At 48.4% G+C, this 20,207-nt stretch overlaps 1 protein-coding gene, 1 long non-coding RNA gene and 1 pseudogene across 6 annotated transcripts in view; 1 reads left to right on the top strand and 2 right to left on the bottom strand.

The window, feature by feature from the left end:
• The window catches only part of LOC142818728 (uncharacterized), a 123,063-nt gene that overhangs the window by 38,965 nt on the left and 63,891 nt on the right, over window positions 1-20,207 (bottom strand). For all 5 annotated transcript variants that reach the window (XR_016346951.1, XR_016346950.1, XR_012896350.2 and 2 more), the window contains one exon: window positions 207-1,297. This is a non-coding gene — a long non-coding RNA (uncharacterized LOC142818728). The remainder of the gene's footprint in view (window positions 1-206; window positions 1,298-20,207) is intronic.
• Window positions 4,335-6,078, bottom strand: LOC149523508 (uncharacterized). The gene is made up of 2 exons (XM_089769503.1): window positions 5,187-6,078; window positions 4,335-4,991 (listed from the first exon to the last, which is right to left on the bottom strand). The coding sequence occupies exons 1-2, from the start codon at window positions 5,734-5,736 to the stop codon at window positions 4,486-4,488; spliced, it is 1,056 nt and encodes a 351-aa protein (XP_089625629.1). The 5' UTR covers window positions 5,737-6,078; the 3' UTR covers window positions 4,335-4,485.
• LOC149523507 (uncharacterized) overlaps window positions 14,790-20,207 on the top strand; it is a 53,488-nt pseudogene continuing 48,070 nt past the window's right edge.

The raw sequence follows: 20,207 nt of genomic DNA, 5'->3' as shown, positions 1-20,207 counted from the left end.
TACGTACATAGAAAAATGTTCTGCATGCCTCCTCCCAATAAGGAAATGAAAAGCAGATGCTAATTCTACCTCTGTTGTACCCGGCTTCTTCTTAGACAAGTAAATCAATGAAAAGTCAATACTTCTGTCTTGTTAACTTGGGGCCAGGCCAGGCACTATCTTTAAAATTAAACATTGTAAGAGAATAAATGTGTGCACACTCTTACCCAAGTTCTTGTGCCCTTCATGAGGGTCATCTGTGCTTGCCTGGTAGGACTTGCTGATTTTGGCAGAGCCTCAAACAGGTCCTGGCTCACAGCATCCCCTGCAATGTTCCCCCATCCCATCCTCCTCCCCATTCACAATGGCGGTCTCTTCCTCGGGCTCCCATGAGATATGCACAGTGGTCTGTGGATTCGCACCTATGGAATGCTATTCCTTGTAGAAGCAGTAAATCTGTGGCGCATCATTGGCCTGCTTGGCCTTCTGAAATCCCGGGCAAAGTTCCATTGTATTCACATAGCACTGCTGCTGATCCGAATCATATCCTTTTCCCTATGCAATCTGCTTATATCCATCCACATTTCTACAGCTGGTCCATAGCTGTGCCCAGGAAATCCAATACTTTCTATCTACTCCAAGCAGGACAGTACTTCTGTGTGCATGCAGCTGGCATGGCCAGAGAGGCAATTGCATGTAAATTGCTGTGTGGGCTCACCAAGCGAAACAATCAGGAAGAAGCATTTCAACACAGAGGGGGAGAGTTAAATGGGGGGGATGGTTTCCAATCTCTGGAACTCATGGGCAGTGGAGTTTAAAATACAACCAGGGTGTTCATTGTCCATTGAGACATCTAGGAGACGGTGGCTGAAATCAATACAGGTTCACTCTTGTTCTGCATTAACCTCCCTAGGCCAACCATGGCTCTACGGCATTTGGGCAGGTTTTTACTTTGTTGCTGTCGTGAGGCTCAGACCGAGACAAATTTGAATGTAGACACATATGCAAACAGGTGGATGCAAGAGGTTTTACGTTGACCTAACTTTGTAGTGTAGAGCAGGCCTACCCACTCAGTGCTAGGCAACCAAATTCAGCATTACCGTGAAGGCGCTAGAAGTTCTTACATTAGTTTTGAGGTCTCAGGATTTGGCCGTTAATGAAGGTGCTCCTGTCACAGGAATAAGCATGCCAGCAGAGTTATAACCAATGATGTCAGGAAGGTCCAAAGTAAAGGAGCTTTTTCCTCTCTATTATTGGTTTAGCTGCTTGCCGAAGTCTGCACCAGGTTGTTCGGAAATCAATCATCACAGCCTGCAACCTAAACGAATACATGACACCAATGCATTATCCTGTAGGTATCCAATCAAACCTTTTGTTCAAAGTAGAGCTTGCAAGCTCCATTGTCCCTTGGCTGGAGAAGGCACAAAGACAAAGACATGGCATCTTTACCAGGTCTGAAGAGATAAATACCACGGGGGTGAGAATTAGCGGATTATAATTCACCACTGACTGCTAATTGTCAGGACATAGTCATAGAATCAGAGCTGGATGAAACCTCAGGAGGTCATCAAGTTCAGCCCCCTGCCCAAAGCAGGACCAATCCCAACTAAAGTCTAGTGCCCTCTGTAGATAAACCTCCCCTCCCCCGGATGCTTGTTTGCCCCCGGGATTTAGTTTTTCCACTGTAGTTATCCAAGTAATAGAGGGAGACAAACAGATTCATCCAGTTTCCAGATTCATCCAGTTTAACAAGTTGTGTTAAATTTATTTAAAATATTTTTACCCCACCTCTCTATTTAAAATATCCGAACAAGTGCAGGAGCAGAAGGGGGGTCATAGTTTCATTTACAGCTCCAAAACTGAATTATTCAGCTCCGTAGCAAGTGTGCTGTGCGCCCCTAGTGCCACAATAGCAAATTCTCAGCCACCATCATTCTCCATTTACTCTTCCAAATATCCCTGAATTTTGTACTGAGCACCGTAAGAAAATGAGACAAAGTTACTGTCTCCTGCCAGACAGAGAATTGTACTTATTGATAGTTTTGGGGATGTTTCATGTTCCTGCCTAGGTATTTTTATATCTTTCCAATTCCTGTAACAACTGTGAAATCAGTGGGATTTCGGCATCTAAATACCTTGAGGATGTGGGCCTCACCAGCGCTAATAAAATTATTCTGGAACCATCCCCATGAGGGAGTCAAGTACTATCACCTCAGAGAATCAGAAATCCCGTGGTATGGTATGTACAGCAAGGAGCATTTTGCAGATGGGTTCTGAATAGCCTTGGATGGCATGTGGGGGCTGGCACTCTGCTAATGTACGACACTGAACAGGCTGCCTAAAGCAACACATTCTTCCCTCTCCTCACCCGGGCTGAAGTCTGTAGGGGTACGTCTACACTACAGCGCTAGTTCGAACTAACTTAGTTCGAATTAGTTAATTCGAACTAAGCTAGTTCGAACTAGCGCATCTAGAACTAAAAACTAGTTCGAACTAGCGTTTTGCTAGTTCGAACTAGCGCGTCCACACTGATTGGACGCAGGGGGGCATTTAAGGGCAGCTGAAACCGGTTCTGGCAGGGCATCAGGTCAGCAGTTGCTTTGTGTGGCTGCTGTCTGAGGCTATCTGAGGCTCGTGCTTAAAGGGACCCCCCCTGGACAGCCGGTTCTCAGCTTTTCCTGCTTGCTTGCCAACCTCGCCGAGGGACAGCAAAGCGTCGGTCTCTGTGCCCGTCTGTGTCGGTGCTTCCCTTCGGGGGGGCCGCCGCAGGTGGCAACATGGAGCCACGGCTCGCCCTGCACCTTCTGGTGCACGTTCTGGACTTGCTGCTGCAAGCCTGCCAGCAATGGCTCGAGGCTGCCTGGCACCACCTGGGGAACGTCAGCCCCCTGCCTCTCCGCCTGGCCGCCCTGGGGGCCGTGGAGGAGCCGCGGCGGCGCCCCGGCACCGGCGTGCCCCGCCGCATCTGGCGTCTGGACACCAGCAGCGACTGGTGGGACCGCATCGTCCTGGAGCGCTGGGACGACCGACAGTGGACCCAGAACTTTAGGATGAGGAGGGACACCTTCCTGGAGCTCTGCGAGTGGCTCGCCCCTGCCCTGCAAAGAAGGGACACTCGCATGAGGCCCGCCATCCCCCTCCAGAAGCGGGTGGCCATCGCCCTCTGGAAGCTCTCCACGCCGGACAGCTACCGATCCGTCGGGAACCAGTTCGGCGTGGGGAGATCCACTGTCGGAGCGGTGCTCATGCAGGTACGGCGCTCGTCGGCCACCGAGCCGGGGGGGAGGGGGGCTGCGAGGAGGGGATGGGCCGCCCCAGGGACAAAGGGGGGGGCGGGAGGAGGCGAAAGCGCCCCGCACCGGAGGGGTCGGGCTGTCCCGGCCGTACTACACGCCGCCAGGGGGGTTGCTTCCGGGAGTGGGGCGCGGGGCACTGCCAGGGCACGCACGCTCCCAGCCACCCGGGCGCCCCACTGATTGACGCTTTGCTGTGTCTCTCTCCGCAGGTGGTCAAGGCCATCAACCGGGTGCTGCTCCGCAGGGTGGTCCGCCTCGCCAACCCGGATGCCGTCATCCGGGGATTCGGCGCCCTCGGCTTCCCCAACTGCGGGGGGGCCATCGACGGGACGCACATCCCCATCCGTGCCCCGGAACACCAGGCGTCCCGGTACGTGAACCGCAAGGGGTACTTCTCCGTCATCCTGCAGGCCGTATGTGACCACCGGGGACAGTTGACGGACATAAATGTGGGCTGGTCCGGCAAAGCACACGACGCCCGGGTGTACCGGAACTCCTCCGTGTGCCAGCGGCTGCAGGACGGGACCTTCTTCCCCGACCGCCACATCAGGGTCGGGGACGTGGACATGCCCGTCTGCCTGGTGGGGGATGCCGCCTACCCACTGCAGCCCTGGCTCATGAAGCCCTACACGGGACACCTCAATCCCTCCCGCCAGGCCTTCAATAACAGGCTGAGCAGGGCCCGCATCGTGGTGGAGGGGGCCTTCGGGCGACTGAAAGCCCGCTTTCGATGCCTCCTCACCCGTCTGGACCTGGCCGAGCACAACATCCCTCCCGTGGTGGCGGCATGTTGTGTGCTCCACAATTTGTGTGAGCGGAAGGGGGAGGCTTTCTTGCCAGCCTGGATGGCTGAGGCTGACCGCATGGCTGGACACTACGGTCAGCCCCGCACCGCCGCCGTCCGGGAAGCCCAGCGGGGGGCCATCCGGATCCGGGAAGCCCTGCGGGAGAGCTTCCAGGTGGAGGAGGAGGAGGACTGACCTCTCCCTGCATGCCCCACCGGGGCCTTCTTCCACCCTACCCCCCCCTTCCCCTTTCCCCTCCCTACCTACTGTCAAATAAAGACACCTGTTTTTCCAACAAAAACGTCTGTTTATTTCACAGAACTGGGGTGGGGGAGGGAGGAATGAAGGTGGGAGAAGGGAGGGGGAAACCTGGGACGAGGGAGCTGGAAGGGGAGGGGAGGGAAGGGAGGAAGGGAAAGGAAAGCTCAGGGGTGGGAGTCTGGGTGCCTCTCCCGTCTCGCCACACTGCGGGTCCGGGGGCGTCGGTGGGGAATGGTTGTGGAGGGGGGGGCAGAGAGGACAGGGGGTGTGGAGGAAGCAGGAGCGGAAGCAGGAGGAGCAGGAGGAGCAGGGGGAGCAAGAGGGGGAGCAAGAGGGGGAGCAGGGGGAGCAAGAGGGGGAGCAAGAGGGGGAGCAGGGGGAGCAAGAGGGGGAGCAAGAGGGGGAGCAGGGGGAGGAGGAAATGGAAAGCGGTCTAGCAGGCTCTGGAGGTGGCCTCGCAGGGCACGGCCCTGCTCCTCCAGGGCCTCCAGACTCCTCTGGCGCAGCCTGAGGTCCTCCTGGACCCAGTGGTCCTGGAGACGGAGCTGTCGGTCCAGGAACCGGAGATGCCGCCTCTGGTAGTCCTCCTGGTTCCTGGCTGTCCTGCTTGCCCGGGCGCGGGCGGCTGCTGCAGGCGGTGTGGTGCGCCCTGCAGTCCCCGGTGCTGCAGCTGTGGTGCAAGAAGACCAGCGGTCAATTACCCCAGGGGCCCAGGTGTGTGAAACCCAGCTCCCCTCTGCAAGGCCAGGGCCCCTGCAGGATCCCCAGCTGCTGCTCCGTGGTGGGCAAGGCCCAGGCGCACGGTCCCGGGGCTCCCTCTCGCCCCAGCCCCCCGTACACATAAGGGGAACACGAGGGTACTCACAGGTGGACGCCTCCCCGGCCTCTGATGATGCAGGCGAGCGGCTCTGTGGGGTGCCTCGGGGGTCCCGGGTCCTGGGAAGGCTGGCAGCAGGCTCCTGGCTCTCAGAGCCCTCTTGCTCCTCCTCGGTGTCCAGGAGCGGTCCCTCTGCCCCGGGGTCAATCACGTCCCGGGGGGCAGGGACGGCATGAGCCCCCAGGAGGCGGTCCAGGGCATGGAAGTGGGGGCAGGCCTCCGGGTCAGCCCCTGGCAGGCAGGCCCGGGAGTAGGACTGCCGCAAGTCTTTAATCTTGCAGCGCACCTGCTCCCGGCTGCGCTGGTGGCCCCTGGCGGCCAGGCTGGCAGCCATGCGTCCATAGACGGCCGCGTTCCGGTGGCTAGTGCGGAGATCGTGGACATTTGAGGCTTCCCCCCAAACCTCGATGAGGTCCACGATCTCCGCACTTGACCAGGCGGGCGCCCGCCTTGTGCGCCCCCGGGCAGGCTCCCGGGAGCCGCCAGGCTGGTCGTGGGGAGCAGTGGAGGGCTGGGAGCCCTCGGATGGCTGGCTCATGGTGTGGCAGGTGCAGGCTGTGCAGGCACGGGTGCTGGCAGCCTTGCAACTGGCACAAAGTGAGTAGCCAGCCCGTGGCCCTTTAAGGGCTCCGGGGCCGGGAGGGGGGCAATAGAGTTTCCCTGGTGTTGGCCAGAGTGGCCACCAGGGAAACCTGGGAAGCCTTAGCCTCCCACTAGTTCGAACTAAAGGGCTACACAGCCCTTAGTTCGAACTAGCTAGTTCGAACTAGGCGTTAGTCCTCGTAAAATGAGGTTTACCTAGTTCGAACTAAGCGCTCCGTTAGTTCGAATTAAGTTCGAACTAACGGAGCGCTAGTGTAGCGCATAGGAAAGTTAGTTCGAACTAACGTCCGTTAGTTCGAACTAACTTTCTAGTGTAGACATACCCTGGGAGAGCAGCACTATGGTTTGAACTGCCTGAGACCACCAAAAATAGATCAGAGATCATGAGAAATCAGACGGCAGCTCCAAGCTCACGGAGCATCCCACAGCTCCCCATGTTCTGAGAACTGGTCCATCCCCCCCTTCCTTATTTAGCTAACTTGCAGTGCAAATAATTTCCTAGGTGCTTCGAGATTTAGGGACAGCGCCCTCCCCCACTACCCCAATGTTGTTTTGCTGTCACAGGAGATTAGTTTCCCCTGTGATAAGGTTTAAACACAGAAGAGGAATGGGGCCGTTTCACATGCTGTCCAGCTTGTAAATCAAAACCAGCCAGTGGCGTCAGACTCCATCCCCTACGCTTCCAAGCAAGCTTGTCCTGGCTAGCAGCTTGGAGTGTCATGAGGTGATTAATGGAGAGTTTATTTTGTGGCAGAAGTGGAGTGAGGGGAGGCGGCTGAAGCACTAGAGCCTGGCTTTGTGAGTACTGCTTCCATCTACAGAGAAGTAGCACATGAAGCTCAGGCATTTCTAGGTCAAGGAAAATGTGACTCCACTGGGGAATTCATTTCCTCAAGAGCTGAGCCAGAGAGCAGCTACACTGGCATCCCCACCCCAGCTGGGGCAGGACCCTTGACATAAGGGGCCTCTGACAGCTTTTCCATCTCTCCCTCCCTGGATGTAGGAGCCATTCAGTTCCTCAGTTAGCCTGTAGTGCTGCTGCAAGGGAATAAGCTGCTGCAGTAGGAGCAGGAGTCAGAGTAGTTCTCAACTCATGCCAAGAGCTAAACTAGCCCCATGCAACTCCAGGTGAGGGGAGGCATGTTGCCACCCCAAACTAGACTCTATACTGATGCAGGGGCAAATTTAGGCCTCTGACTGCATCTGCCTTAGTACTTGCTCAGATGCAGTGGCCAGATTCTTTACTGGAAGGTATGTGTACACAAGCACATTTAAAACAGCAGGCGCCTATGTGACAGGATGTTGCCTTGTGAGAGGAAGGTGTATCCTAAGTCCTGACTCCCCCACAGGAAACCTCATCTGGCAAGAAAGCAACACATGATGGGCCTGTCTGAAGTCTTCCTCTCAATAGCTCTGGCGGTTTCTTGCAGTTGTACACGGCAGGAACTCCCACCTCTAAACGTCTACTGAGGCTGTGGCAGCTCTTCAGCGACACCCGCTATTCTCTAGCTCTCACCTTTCCCACAAGCCTCTCGAGGAGCTATTCTATTGGCAGCCTACGCAGAGTTCAGCTTCCGCTTTCAGCCCTCCTCACAAATATTGCACTGTCTTCACCACACGGCATGATTAGGGATCTATTATTATCCCAGCCCCGGCTGATGGGATGGATACCGAGGTGAAGATAGGTTCAGCAACCTAGCTTAAGTCACACAGGATGTCAATCTGTGGTAGAATTGGGAACACAACCATGACCTCCTGGCTGCTTAGCTCACGTTTCCAGTGTCAGCAAGTTACCACCCATCTGGTAACAGTATATACAGAGAGAAGAGTACATTAAGCTTGAATAAAAATCCTAAATTAAGCAGGGGGGGGGGGGGAACCACACATCTTCAGGAGCACAGAGATGCCTAACAAATGTGTGGTAGGAGCAGAAAGGAACAGTAGTAACTCTGAATCCACCCAAAGCAAACAGATCTAAGTTGTTGTTATCACAGAATCATAGAATACTAGGACTGGAAGGGACCTCGAGAGGTCATTGAGTCCAGTCCCCTGCCCTCATGGCAGAACCAAATACTGTCTAGACCATCCCTAATAGACATTTATCTAACCTACTCTTAAATATCTCCAGAGATGGAGACTCCACAACCTCCCTGGGCAACGTATTACAGTTTTTGACTACCCTGACAGTTAGGAACTATTTCCTAATGTCCAACCTAAACCTCTCTTGCTGCAGTTTAAGCTCATTGCTTCTTGTTCTATCCTCAGAGGCCAAGATGAACAAGTTTTCTCCCTCCTCCTCATGACACCCTTTTAGATACCTGAAAACTGCTATCATGTCCCCCTTCAATCTTCTCTTTTCTAAACTAAACAAGCCCAATTCTTTCAGCCTTCCTTCATAGGTCATGTTCTCTAGACCTTTAATCATTCTTGTTGCTCTTTTCTGGACCCTTTCCAATTTCTCCACATCTTTCTTTAAATGTGGTGCCCAGAACTGGACACAATACTCCAACTGAGGCCTAACCAGCGCAGAATAGAGCGGAAGAATGACTTCTCGTGTCTTGCTCACAACACACCTGTTAATGCATCCCAGAATCATGTTTGCTTTTTTTGCAACAGCATCACACTGTTGACTCATGTTCAGCTTGTGGTCCACTATAACCCCTAGATCCCTTTCTGCCGTAATCCTTCCTAGAGAGTCGCTTCCCATTCTGTATGTGTGAAACTGATTGTTCCTTCCTAAGTGGAGCACTTTGCATTTGTCTTTATTAAACTTCATCCTGTTTACCTCAGACCATTTCTCCAATTTGTCCAGATCATTTTGAATTATGACCCTATCCTCCAGAGCAGCCCACAACCCCTCCCAGATTGGTATCATCTGCAAACTTTCTATGCCAATATCTAAATCGTTGGATGAAGATATTGAACAGAGCTGGTCCCAAAACAGACCCCCTGTGGAACCCCACTTGTTATACCTATCCAGCAGGATTGTGAACCATTAATAACTATTCTGAGTATGGTTATCCAGCCAGTTATGCACCCACCTTATAGTAGCCCCATCTAAGTTGTATTTGCCTAGTTTATTGATAAGAATATCATGTAAGACCATATCAAACGCCTTACTAAAGTATACCATATTTACTACTTCTCCCTTATCCACAAGACTCGTTATCCTGTCAAAGAAAGCTATCAGATTGGTTTGACATGATTTGTTCTTTACAAATCCATGCTGGCTGTTCCCTATCACCTTGCCACCTTCCAAGTGTTTACAGATGATTTCCTTAATTACTTGCTCCATTATCTTCCCTGGCACGGAAGTTAAACTAACTGGTCTGTAGTTTCCTGGGTTGTTCTTATTTCCCTTTTTATAGATGGGCACTATATTTGCCCTTTTCCAGTCTTCTGGAATCTCTCCTGTCTCCCATGATTTTCCAAAGATGATACCTAGAGGCTCAGATACCTCCTCTATTAGCTCCTTGCGTATTCTAGGATGCATTTCATCAGGCCCTAGTGACTTGCAGGCACCTAACTTTTCTAGGTTATTTTAAACAGATTATTACTTATCTGTTTAAATTTTGTGCAAACCTGCCAAGAAGAGATGTTCAGGAAAAAAAATCAACAATATCAATTTGGTTGTGTCAATTTTCAGTGGAAACTTTTAACAAAAAAACTGAGGGAAAAACCCTTAAAATGTTTACTTGCTGAAAACTGAAAAAAAAAAATTGGAAATCGAATTAAAAAATATCTTGTAGAAAGCTAAACAGTTCACACACACACACACACAATTGTTTAATTTAAAACTCAGTTCCCCACTGGAACTCTCCCCGCCCCCCCAGACAGCCCTACTGCAAAGTACTTTTGGGGAAACACAGGTCAAGTCACTGCTCCAAGGAGCTTCATCTCACTGGTTTTGAGTCTGGTCCATGATGCACCACACATTATGCAAAAATTATGTAGAGATAAAGTATCCTGTATCAGGGATAATAGGTTTAAAAAATTAGCCAACCAAGACAGTGACACATTTGGAAAGTCCTGCATCATAGACTTCAGCAATGTTGGATGTCTGAGCCATGGTCCATACCAAATATAATCAGAAAAGACTGATGTGCATCTGATTAGTCAATTGACTAATAATAACCCAACAATCACACACACTCCCCCTACTTCGAGACAGTACAGCTGCCACAGAGAGAGTAGGAGGTTCTAGCAAGCAGGGAGAACTAATGATGCCCTCTCATTTCTTCCTACAAGCACCCACATTAGAACAGCCATCACGTCATACAGTTGCAGAACAGCCCTCAAATCCCGCCCCCTCATAAGAGTTTTATTTCACATGTGCTCTGCCTCTGATCTGACCCAGCTTAGTTCACGCAAAGCTCTCTGGAGCTCTACATCACTTCACCACTGTTCCTTGTATTGCCAACTGCTTGACCACAGTGGTGGGAAGTTAAGAATGCTCGAGACCCCCATTAAGCAAGTGCAGCCACTTCTATTTGTCAAAGATAAAGGAGTAGAATTCAGAAAGTGAAGAGTTCATACTTCACCAGTTCTTCTGGGAAGCAATTCTGGCAGCATCTAATTTACTTTATGAGGAATGTGTGCTCTGAAGAGATGCACAGGCTACAGTATGGTTGTTTACAAGTTAGAGAGCACATTACACATCACCCAAAAATAAAATCCATGAATGAACTTTTGGTCTTGCTTTTCTGTATTATGCTTATCTTTTGTTATGCATACTATAGTTCAAGTAGCAGCAGGGCCATAAAGATAGAGACACGGCTGAATCAGGACACACCTTTTATGCATCTTGCTTTTATAACAGGTTATGAGTGTCATTGGAACATGAGCAGAAGTGAACAGCATTGTGAGAAAGGCATAAAACAACTGGCTCACATCACTGCCCACAGCTACTATATATTTGAGAGAATTTGTCTGGCTGGTCAAGAGCCCCTCCTAAACAGTAAGAGTTAGGACACTAAATTCCATATGCAGCTTCCTCTTATCATAACTTAAAACAAGGTCAGGGTTGTTGTGCTAGGGAAATGGAATGTGCTCTTTTCTATATGGTTTTATGAGAAGCAACCACCAGGCAAGTGAAAGGGGACGGCCTGGGGACCCGCCCCCAGCTTGGAAGGCCCTAATCCCAACCCGCCTCCCCCCAGGTACCCTTTAGGGAGGGCAGAGGGAAGCTAAAGCTCCACACACACACATGCACCAGATTCATATGAGGACATTGCTGGCTGTTTCCCTTTGTCAGGGAATGAGGGGAAAGTTTGTTGCATTCCTCACTCTGGCTGAGGAGCACAGGGGGCAGACAAGCTGTGCACTTTGCTCTCACTCCCTGACAGGGACAGAAGAAGAAGAGCAAGCAGCCCTGGTATGAATCTTGGGTTGGGGAGAGGGGGCTTTGGCCTCCCTGCCCACCCCCCGTACACACTCATGTCAATCCGCTGCCCAGGGCCCTTCCTCCCCCCCCCCCAACACTGACTCCTGCACTCTCTCCAACCTCAGTCCCCTGTCCTGAATCCCTCATTAAGGACTGAGGAAGGCTGGGTAAATGTGCTAGTGCTCTGTACAATACAATATTAATGGGGGTGCATTACCCTAACATTTGTATGGCCTAACACAGCGTTTCTAAAAGTGTGTTCCAAGGTGTGCCGCAGAGAGAACAGAATTCATAATGGCCACCCTTAAAGGGACAAGCCTGCAACAAAAAAAATCCTTGGTGTTCCCCATTAAAAAAAACAAAAAAACAAAAAACTATTGTTTGGTGCTCCTAAGTCTTAAAAAGTTTAAGAAACACTAGCCTAACGCCTCCCAAAGGAGTCCTTGTGCTTTTTGCTGCAGCTGAGAGCCATCTGTTCTCAGACACCAAGATTCTGAGTCCAGTTCACTGGGATCTCTGGGTGTTGAGCAGCCATTGCTGTCTCACAAACGCACTCACCAACCACTTTCACACAACAGCTGCTAACTACGCCTGCCCTACTCCAGCCCAAGAAGCAAAGACCCATTATCAGCCTCAGGTCTGCTACATCACATCTCATGGTACTGTAGCCAAAAAATCAGGCCAGAGATTCAGATCCTTTCAGATCTCAGTACTCGCTTATTAAAATGGAGTGATGCTGCTCTGAGCATGCCTCATTGACTGAACTACACAATTAAAGCATAAGTTCAGGCTGCAGAAAAAATGGCAATGGGCCTATTCTGTCCTTATTTGCTCTGGTGGAAATCAGACATAATTGCACTGATGTCAACAGAGTTCCACTAGTGCAGTGGTCTCCAACGCGGTGCCCGCGGGCGTCATGGCACCCGCCGGGGCATTCGTGTGCGCCCGCCGACAACCTGGGCCGGCCCCGCTCCTGGCGCACAGGAGGCGCCGGCCCCAGGCGCGCGACACGCACCGGCACTGGGTGTGCAGCGCTCGGGCTGCCCCAGTTCTGGGGCACATGCGGGCGCTCGGGCACGCGATGCTCGAGCGGCACTAGTGCCGGCCCCAGGCGCGTGGCTCAGGCAGCAGCACCGGCCCCAGGCCCATGGCACAAGGCACTTGGGCGGCCCCAGCCCCGGCCCTAGGGCACACACCGGCGCCGGGTGCAAGGGCATCCCAGTCCCCTGGCGTGCCCCCGGATGCGCGGCCCCACCCCCGGGCGCCCGGCACATGAGTGGCCCCCACCTCCCGGGTGCCCGGGAGCCTCTAAAGGTTGGGGACCACTGCACTAGTGTAAGCCAAGTGGAAGTGAAATCAGAACAGGTCAGAGTTTCCTTGTCACTCAGCATTTCATATCTAGCATTTCTGTGATGACGGATGAGCTAGGGAAACACATTTTCTTAGTGCAGAAGTTCTAAGTGCTGTTGAAGGAATCCGTGGGGCTCTTCTGTTGCACAAGAAAACTTTCATACTTTGAAGAACTGGTGTGTGAAATAAAGCAAGAGATGTAACTAAGCAAAGAATTGAAAATAGGGAAAAAGCTGTGTATACGAGTGATGCTTTTCTTGTGTTATTCTTAGCTAAGTGTGTAAACTCTACGTGCTCTGTTGGAGGTGGCTGGTGCTTTTAGGAAACAAACTTTTTTTTTGTTCATTAATGATAACCAGTAACACAGGACAAAAGTTCCATAGTGGGAGAACAAGTTGGGAGATATCCGGAGAGATGGGTTCAGCTTGTTCCAAAAGCCGAGTATTTTCTCTAGCTCTCCACTGTAAATGCAGGAAGCTACAGTGCAGAACCACAGACAGGGCTGATGAAATATGTCTTAACTATCCCCTCAAAATGGTTCAACAGCTTTGTAACACCTGCTGTGTTAACGGCACAGACATTTGGTAAAGAAGCATAAATCTCCTGGAAAACAAGAAAAAAAGCCTTCCCTGTAGGATTTAATGCTAACCTTGTACTCATGTTTCAGAGGGGGCAGCGGTGTTAGTCTTTAAGGTGCCACAGAGCAACTACTTATTTTTACTGAAACAGACTAACATTTATTAGGGCCAGGCCCAGTGATGGGGGAGGCTGGGAAGGCAAACTGCTCTGGGGCCCAGGGAATGGTGGCAGTGGGGAGCTCCAGGCTCTTTAAATCACTACCACAGTGCCATACTGACCCCGGGCAGTACTGAGGGCTGTCTGGGGGCGGTGCAGCACTCTGTCTAGCGCAGGTATGTCCAAAGTCCGGCCCGCGGGCCAATTGCGGCCCGTGTTCCAGTTTAATACGGCCCCACAGGTAATTTGGCAATATCTATCTTTTATGGCCCCCAATGAATCCATATGTATTGAGATGAATACATTGTAAAATCTCAGTTAATGTCAGTTGGTCTAAATCAGTTATAAATATATTTGGACACAACATGTATACTTGGTGTTATGTTCCTGTTCATATTTTTTTAACTTAAAAGTTGACAGACAACCTTTATTACCAATAATATGTAATGTACTTTACAATGTTCCTGACATATATTTCAGCTTCCTGGATTTTTTTTTCATCTGGCCTTCAGATATGAAAGGCAGAGTGATTTAACACCTGTTTAGATTTGTCATCCATGTGACGAAATGAAAAGTATGCCGTTTGCAATAAACTTTGCATAAAATAGTTAATTTGCATTTAAGTTTAATGGTTCAAAGAATGTCAGGCAAAATGGTCGACCCTCACGCATGTTCACTTCATCAAATCTGGCCCTCTTTGAAAAAAGTTTGGACACCCCTGGTCTAGCGCTATGGGCTCCCTAGCCCCAGCCCTGCCCCTTCTACTCAAGGCCCCACCCCTTCTGGGTTCACAGAGCAGGCCTTCCCTCCCCCTTTCTTGCTCAAGGGCCCAGCCAGGCTGTCGGCCCCGCTGATTAGGGCATAAACTTTCATGGGGTGCAGCTTGTTTCAGATACATGAAGTGAAAGACTCAGGTGGCAGGGATAGATACATATATACATAGATGGGACTGTTACGACAGTGTTAATGAGACTAATTCAATCAGGGTGGATGTGACCCACTTCCAACAGTGATAAGAAGGTGAGAATACCTAAAGGGTGAAATTACTTATTGTACTGAGGCCAAAAAAGTCATGAGTCTTTTTATATGTATACAGTAAGTCAAGTGTCTTTTTGGTGCTTTTAATATTAGGACACCTGCTGGGGTGGAAGAAGCAGTGTTTGATGGAATACATCTTGCACAAATAGAAAGGCTCAGACAGCATATGGAGAAGAAATGAGAGGGCTGCTACATGCAGCTAGTACTGAAAACCACAGACGAGCTGTGGACAACAGCTCAAGAGGTTTATATTACCTTCAATGAGAATCTAACCTGTAGGAACAAGGGCACAAAGAGACCCTAAAAGGAGAGAGAAGTGTGAACACAGAATATGAGAAACACTTACATGACTATGTAATTTACATATTTGGGTGGGGAAAGCAAACTTCAGAGTCTGACCCTGTTCCCAATCTGTTAGAGGCAGAATTACCTGAGTCACTGGGAAACCAGACTGCCTGTGAGTCCAAAGAAATATGAAAGCTATGGCCAATGGGTCTTCTGAAGTTCTAAAAGAATTCAATGGTAAGTGCTCCTGAATTCACCACCAGTCCACCAAACCACATGTCCATGTTAGGTGCTTCCTGGAAGATGTGACGGGTGTCCTACAGTTCATACTGTAGCCACTGCAGAAGTTGCTTTAAAATACTGGTGTAGAAGTCTAATGTCTGTGCACTCTCCTGAAGTGGCGGTCTTTGGGCATAATGAAAGTAGCAGAATGCAATGAAGCACCTTGCTTGCTTTCACTAAACCCCAGACTGCTCACTGTTAGGCTTGGTCCAGAAGCTGTGATTTGGTTTTGCAAAACCTCACTGGTCAGGGTTTTTTTTCCACAAAATGAAATTCCACAGCAGGTAGCTTGTGTGTTCAGCCATCCTCATGTGAAAGCTTTTGAAGAAAATGTTCCAGTTTCGGCCCATCTCTAGCTATCGTGATGGTAGACTTGACAAATACACATCTGTCATTAAAACTTCTTGTGCGGAGAAGGGGCACTGGGTTGACTGATCGACAGTACTCCAGCCACACATATAGCTCTGCCTCTCACCAGCAAGTTGGAAAATGGGCTGACCCCCTTACAGCTGTACCAGTATTATCTTGTGAGTTGCTGGTTGTCAAAGGCATGAGCCAACTCAGGAAACACACGAGTGGGATGCAGAGTTCCCACATCTCTTTTGATAAGAGCTAGCAAAATGCCAGATGGTCAGAATTTGGTACCAGTTTGGAGGGCTTGTTTTCTGCAGCTCAGCTTCCCTCTTTGGATGAATGTGCCCTGTTTTAGTTAACAAGGCACAACCTAAAGTTGTCCTGGCACTGGTTGTTCTGACCCAGTTACTCTAATACACAACACATCCTTCAACCAATGGGAAATCCATTCAACAATATTAAAAGCAACCACCACCACTCAAAATCTAGTAGATGAAGAAAGAACAACTTCCTGTGAAACCCACAGTCAGCAACGTTGGGAAAGTCTGACAGGTGAGCGGTAGAGAAGGGCAAGCCCTGCTCTGCATCAAGTCTCACAGCCAGGACTCAGTTCCTTGACATCCGTCCCAGTTCACTCCAGGCAGAACAGTTTCACTCACCTCTGTCTTGCTGATGGTGGCATATTGGGAGCTGAAACTTTGCATTGGGCATGTCTGCCATTAGAGATCAGCCAAAATAAATTCAGCACTGTCAGTTCACTCTAGTGGGAGACAGTTTATCCTCAGGCTGGGGGTATGGTAGAAATATTTTAATAACATTAGATGAAAAAGGTTTTATTGTGAAAAAAAAAGTGGGAAAATTGTGGGGTTGTTTTTTTTTTAAACACAAAATTTTCCTGAGAAAAATTGAATATTTTTACTGAAAGCCAAAAGGTTAAAAACAACAACCTGGTTTTGATTGTTTTACCAAAACATTTTTAAGTTTTCAAAAACTTGAAATATTTTCTGAGGGAAAAAGGAAAGAAAATACCCCCCCACACACACACCGGTCAAAAATAATTGCTGTTTTCTCATAAGATCTACCTCTCACCAGCACATTGAGAAAAGAGATGCTCCCCTTACTGCTGCACCACTGCTATCTTAAGTCTCATACATTTGAGAAGCATTTCCCACCATTCAGTGTGCTTGGTTTCACCACAGAAATTTAGTACTAGAATTAACTGTAAGAAAAGGTCCAAGATAGTAACAGCTCTGAATCAGACCATGAGCCAAGTGCAAGGACCCATCTAGTTTGCTGAGTGATTCCAAGGCGATAGCTTTCTCCTGAAGAGAAGGGCAGTTGAGTGAGCTGCTGCAGGAAGGCTCTTTATCCTAATTCAGCAGATTCAAACACCAGCAACACTGAATCAACCCTGCATTCTTTGCAGGAACATATGAGTAAATCAAAAACATGTAATAAGAAAAGCAAAAAAAGATTTTGAGGAACAGCTAGCCAAAAACTCAAAAAGAAATAATGAAATGTTTTTTAAGTACATTAGAAGCAGGAAGCCTGCTAAAAAGCCTGTGGGTCCCCTAGATGATCGAGCTATAAAAGGAGCAATCAAGGACGATAAAGCCATTGCAGAGAAACTAAATGATTTCTTTGCTTCAGTCTTCACGGCTGAGGACGTTGGGGAGATTCCTGAATCTGCACCGTCCTTTCTGGGTGATGAATCTGAGGAACTGTCCCAGATTGAAGTGTCATTAGAGAAGGTTTTGGAACAAATAGAAAAACTTAATGTTAACAAATCTCCGGGACCGGATGGCATTCATCCAAGGGTTCCAAAAGAACTTAAATGGGAAATTGCTGAGCTATCATCTGTGGTTTGTAACCTATCCTTTAAATCGGCTTCCGTACCTAATGACTGGAAGGTAGCCAACGTGACCACCAATATTTAAAAAGGGCTCTAGAGGCGATCCTGGCAATTACAGACCGGTAAGTCTAACTTCAGTACCAGACAAATTAGTCGAAACAATAGTAAAGAATAAAATTGTGAAGCATGTAGAAGAACATAATTTGTTGGACAAAAGTCAACATGGTTTCTGTAAAGGGAAATCCTGTCTTACTAATCTATTAGAGTTCTTTGAAGGGGTTAACAAACATGCGGACAAGGGGGATCCAGTAGATATAGTATACTTGGATTTTCAGAAAGCCTTTGACCAGGTCCCTCACCAAAGGCTCTTGTGTGAATTGCATGGCCATGGGATAAGAGGGAAGGTCCTTTCTTGGACTGAGAACTGGTTAAAAGACAGGAAACAAAGGGTAGGAATAAATGGTAAATTTTCAGATTGGAGAGGGGTAACTAGTGGTGTACCCCAAGGGTCAGTCCTGGGACCAATCCTTTTCAACTTATTCATAAATGATCTGGAGAAAGGGGTAAGCAGTGACGTAGTAAAGTTTGCAGATGATACCAAACTGTTTAGGATAGTCAAGACAGAAGCAGACTGTGAGGGACTCCAAGAAGATCTCACCAAACTGAGTGACTGGGCAACAAAATGGCAAATGAAATTTAATGTGGATAAGTGTAAAGTAATGCACATTGGGAAAAATAACCTCAACTATATGTACAGTATGATGGGGGCTAATTTGGCTACGACAAATCAGGAAAGAGATCTTGGAGTTATCGTGGACAGTTCTCTGAAAACTTCCACACAGTGTGCAGTGGCGGTCAAAAAGGCAAATAGGATGCTAGGAATTATTAGGAAAGGGATAGAAAATAAGACCCAGAATATCTTACTGCCCCTGTATAAAACTATGGTATGCCCACATCTTGAATACTGTGTACAGATGTGGTCTCCTCACCTCAAAAAAGATATTTTGGCCTTGGAAAGGGTTCAGAAAAGGGCAACTAAAATGATTAGGGGTTTGGAACGGGTCCCATATGAGGAGAGGCTAAAGAGACTGGGACTTTTCAGTTTAGAAAAGAGGAGACTGAGGGGGGATATGATAGAGGTCTATAAAATCATGAGTGGTGTGGAGAGGGCTGATAAAGAAAAGTTATATATTAGTTCCCATAATAGAAGAACTAGAGGACACCAAATGAAATTAATGGGTAGCAGGTTTAAAACTAATAAAAGGAAGTTCTTCTTCACACAGCGTGTTGTCAACCTGTGGAACTCCTTGCCAGAGGAGGCTGTGAAGGCTAGGACTATAATAGAGTTTAAAGAGAAGCTGGATAAATTCATGGAGGTTAGGTCCATAAAAGGCTATTAGCCAGGGGATAAAATGGTGTCCTTGGCCTCTGTTTGTCAGAGGCCGGAGAGGGATGGCAGGAGACAAATCGCTTGATCATTGTCTTCGGTCCACCCTCTCTGGGGCACCTGGTGCTGGCCACTGTCGGCAGACAGGATACTGGGCTAGATGGACCTTTGGTCTGACCCAGTACGGCTGTTCTTAAGTTCTTATGTTCTTATGTTCTTCTGGGCTGGAGGCAGGGAAACAGAAGATCCCAGTGTGTGTTGTCCCTTTGCCAAGATAACTTTTCCCACCTCGTATTGTGTAGGCTGCCGCCTTCCACCCCCAAACTGTCTGTACTGAAACTATCTGGTGGTGTTCACTTTCAGTCCTTTGGGTAAGATGTCCATTTTCTTGCACTGAGGAAGTGGGTCTGGCCCACGAAAGCTCATCACCTAATAATCCATCTTGTTAGTCTTTAAAGTGCTACATAGTCTTTTTGTATCTGGTGTTAGCACTCTTCTTCTCTATTGCCTACTAATGGTTCTTATCTGTCTCTTGACTATCCAGTCTTTACATGTTTATAGACTATTTGTTTTTCCTGTTACATTCCAGCTCCGCTTTCCTCTTGACATTTTTTTTCTATACCCACTACCTCTTCTTGTTTCCCCCCTTCCCTTTCTTTCCTTCTCCTCCCTCCCCTCCCCCCCCCGCCCCTATTTATTTTAGTTCTGGACATCCAACATTCCGGTCATCTGAAGAAGTGGGCTGCCCCAGGAAAGCTCATGATACCATCTACATGTTTTGTTAGTCTTTAAAGTGCTACTGGACTATTTGTTGTTTTTTAAGTTTGTACTTCATGGGTTAGTACTTTGAGACAGAAGAGAACACAAACTTTACTGCAAACGGCACTCCCCCGTGTTCAAGGTGAACAGTTACATAAGCAAATGTTGATATAATTTTTCTTGGCTCATTTTTATTAAAGTAGCTGCTTCCTGTATGTGTTGAGAATGGCTGACATGTGAAGGGGAATGGGGTATTAATTTCATTCATCAATGGTGCTAACTGTTGAATGCCTTTGAAAGACACCAAAGGCATAGTTACCCACACTGGAAGGTAGTATCAATTTATATATTGCAGGACTGGAGCTTTTAGAAGCTTGATTTCGGTTCCAATCCTTTGTATTTGATTGGGATTGAACCATGAAGCCTGTGCATATTGGGTTTCAAATTATGTTTAGGCTGAATTATCAGACACACTACTAATGGTTGGTTGGTTTTTGCTGGTTTATGCAACTGATGGAAAGACCTATAACCTGTCACAACTCCAGTTTCTTCCCTTAGCTGATACAGACAAAACGGAGGAGACATCCAAGGGAATTTAGATGGGCTAAATTTGAGAGTCTGAGAGTAAACCAGGCCTTCATGCTCCAGGCAAGGCAATTTACACCACCACCACACAAATGCAAGAGGTTATTCAGATACAGTGAAGAGCAAAACCAATATATGTGCATTAAGAGTACTATTTTCATTAAACATCTCATACCCCTGAATGTCTAGAACAAGTGTTTGGGTTAGAACTGATTGGGAACTTTCCCTCAATTTTTTTTAATGTGGTTTCCACAAAATTAATTTTCTGGGGGTAATTTTTTATTTCAGTGATTTTTTTTTATTTTCCATGGGGGGGGGGGGGCAGAAAAATCAAGAGAAAATATTTTTACCCAGTTAAAAAAAAAACTACATTAGGTTGGTTGAACTGACCCTTTA

This window comes from Pelodiscus sinensis, chromosome 16 (genome assembly GCF_052426305.1).
Source record: "Pelodiscus sinensis isolate ZL-2025 chromosome 16, ASM5242630v1, whole genome shotgun sequence".
Lineage (NCBI taxonomy): Eukaryota > Metazoa > Chordata > Testudines > Trionychidae > Pelodiscus > Pelodiscus sinensis.
The sequence above is the reverse complement of the archived record's forward strand: the minus strand, read 5'-3'. Positions and strand labels throughout refer to the sequence as shown.

Bases quoted from the DNA above. Each gene is read 5' to 3' on its own strand.
- LOC149523508 (XM_089769503.1), bottom strand. From the start codon at position 5,736: ATGAGCCAGCCATCCGAGGGCTCCCAGCCCTCCACTGCTCCCCACGAC. The intron at 4,992-5,186 runs GTGAGTACCCTC...CTTGCACCACAG, and splicing joins GGCCGGGGAGGCGTCCACCT to CTGCAGCACCGGGGACTGCA.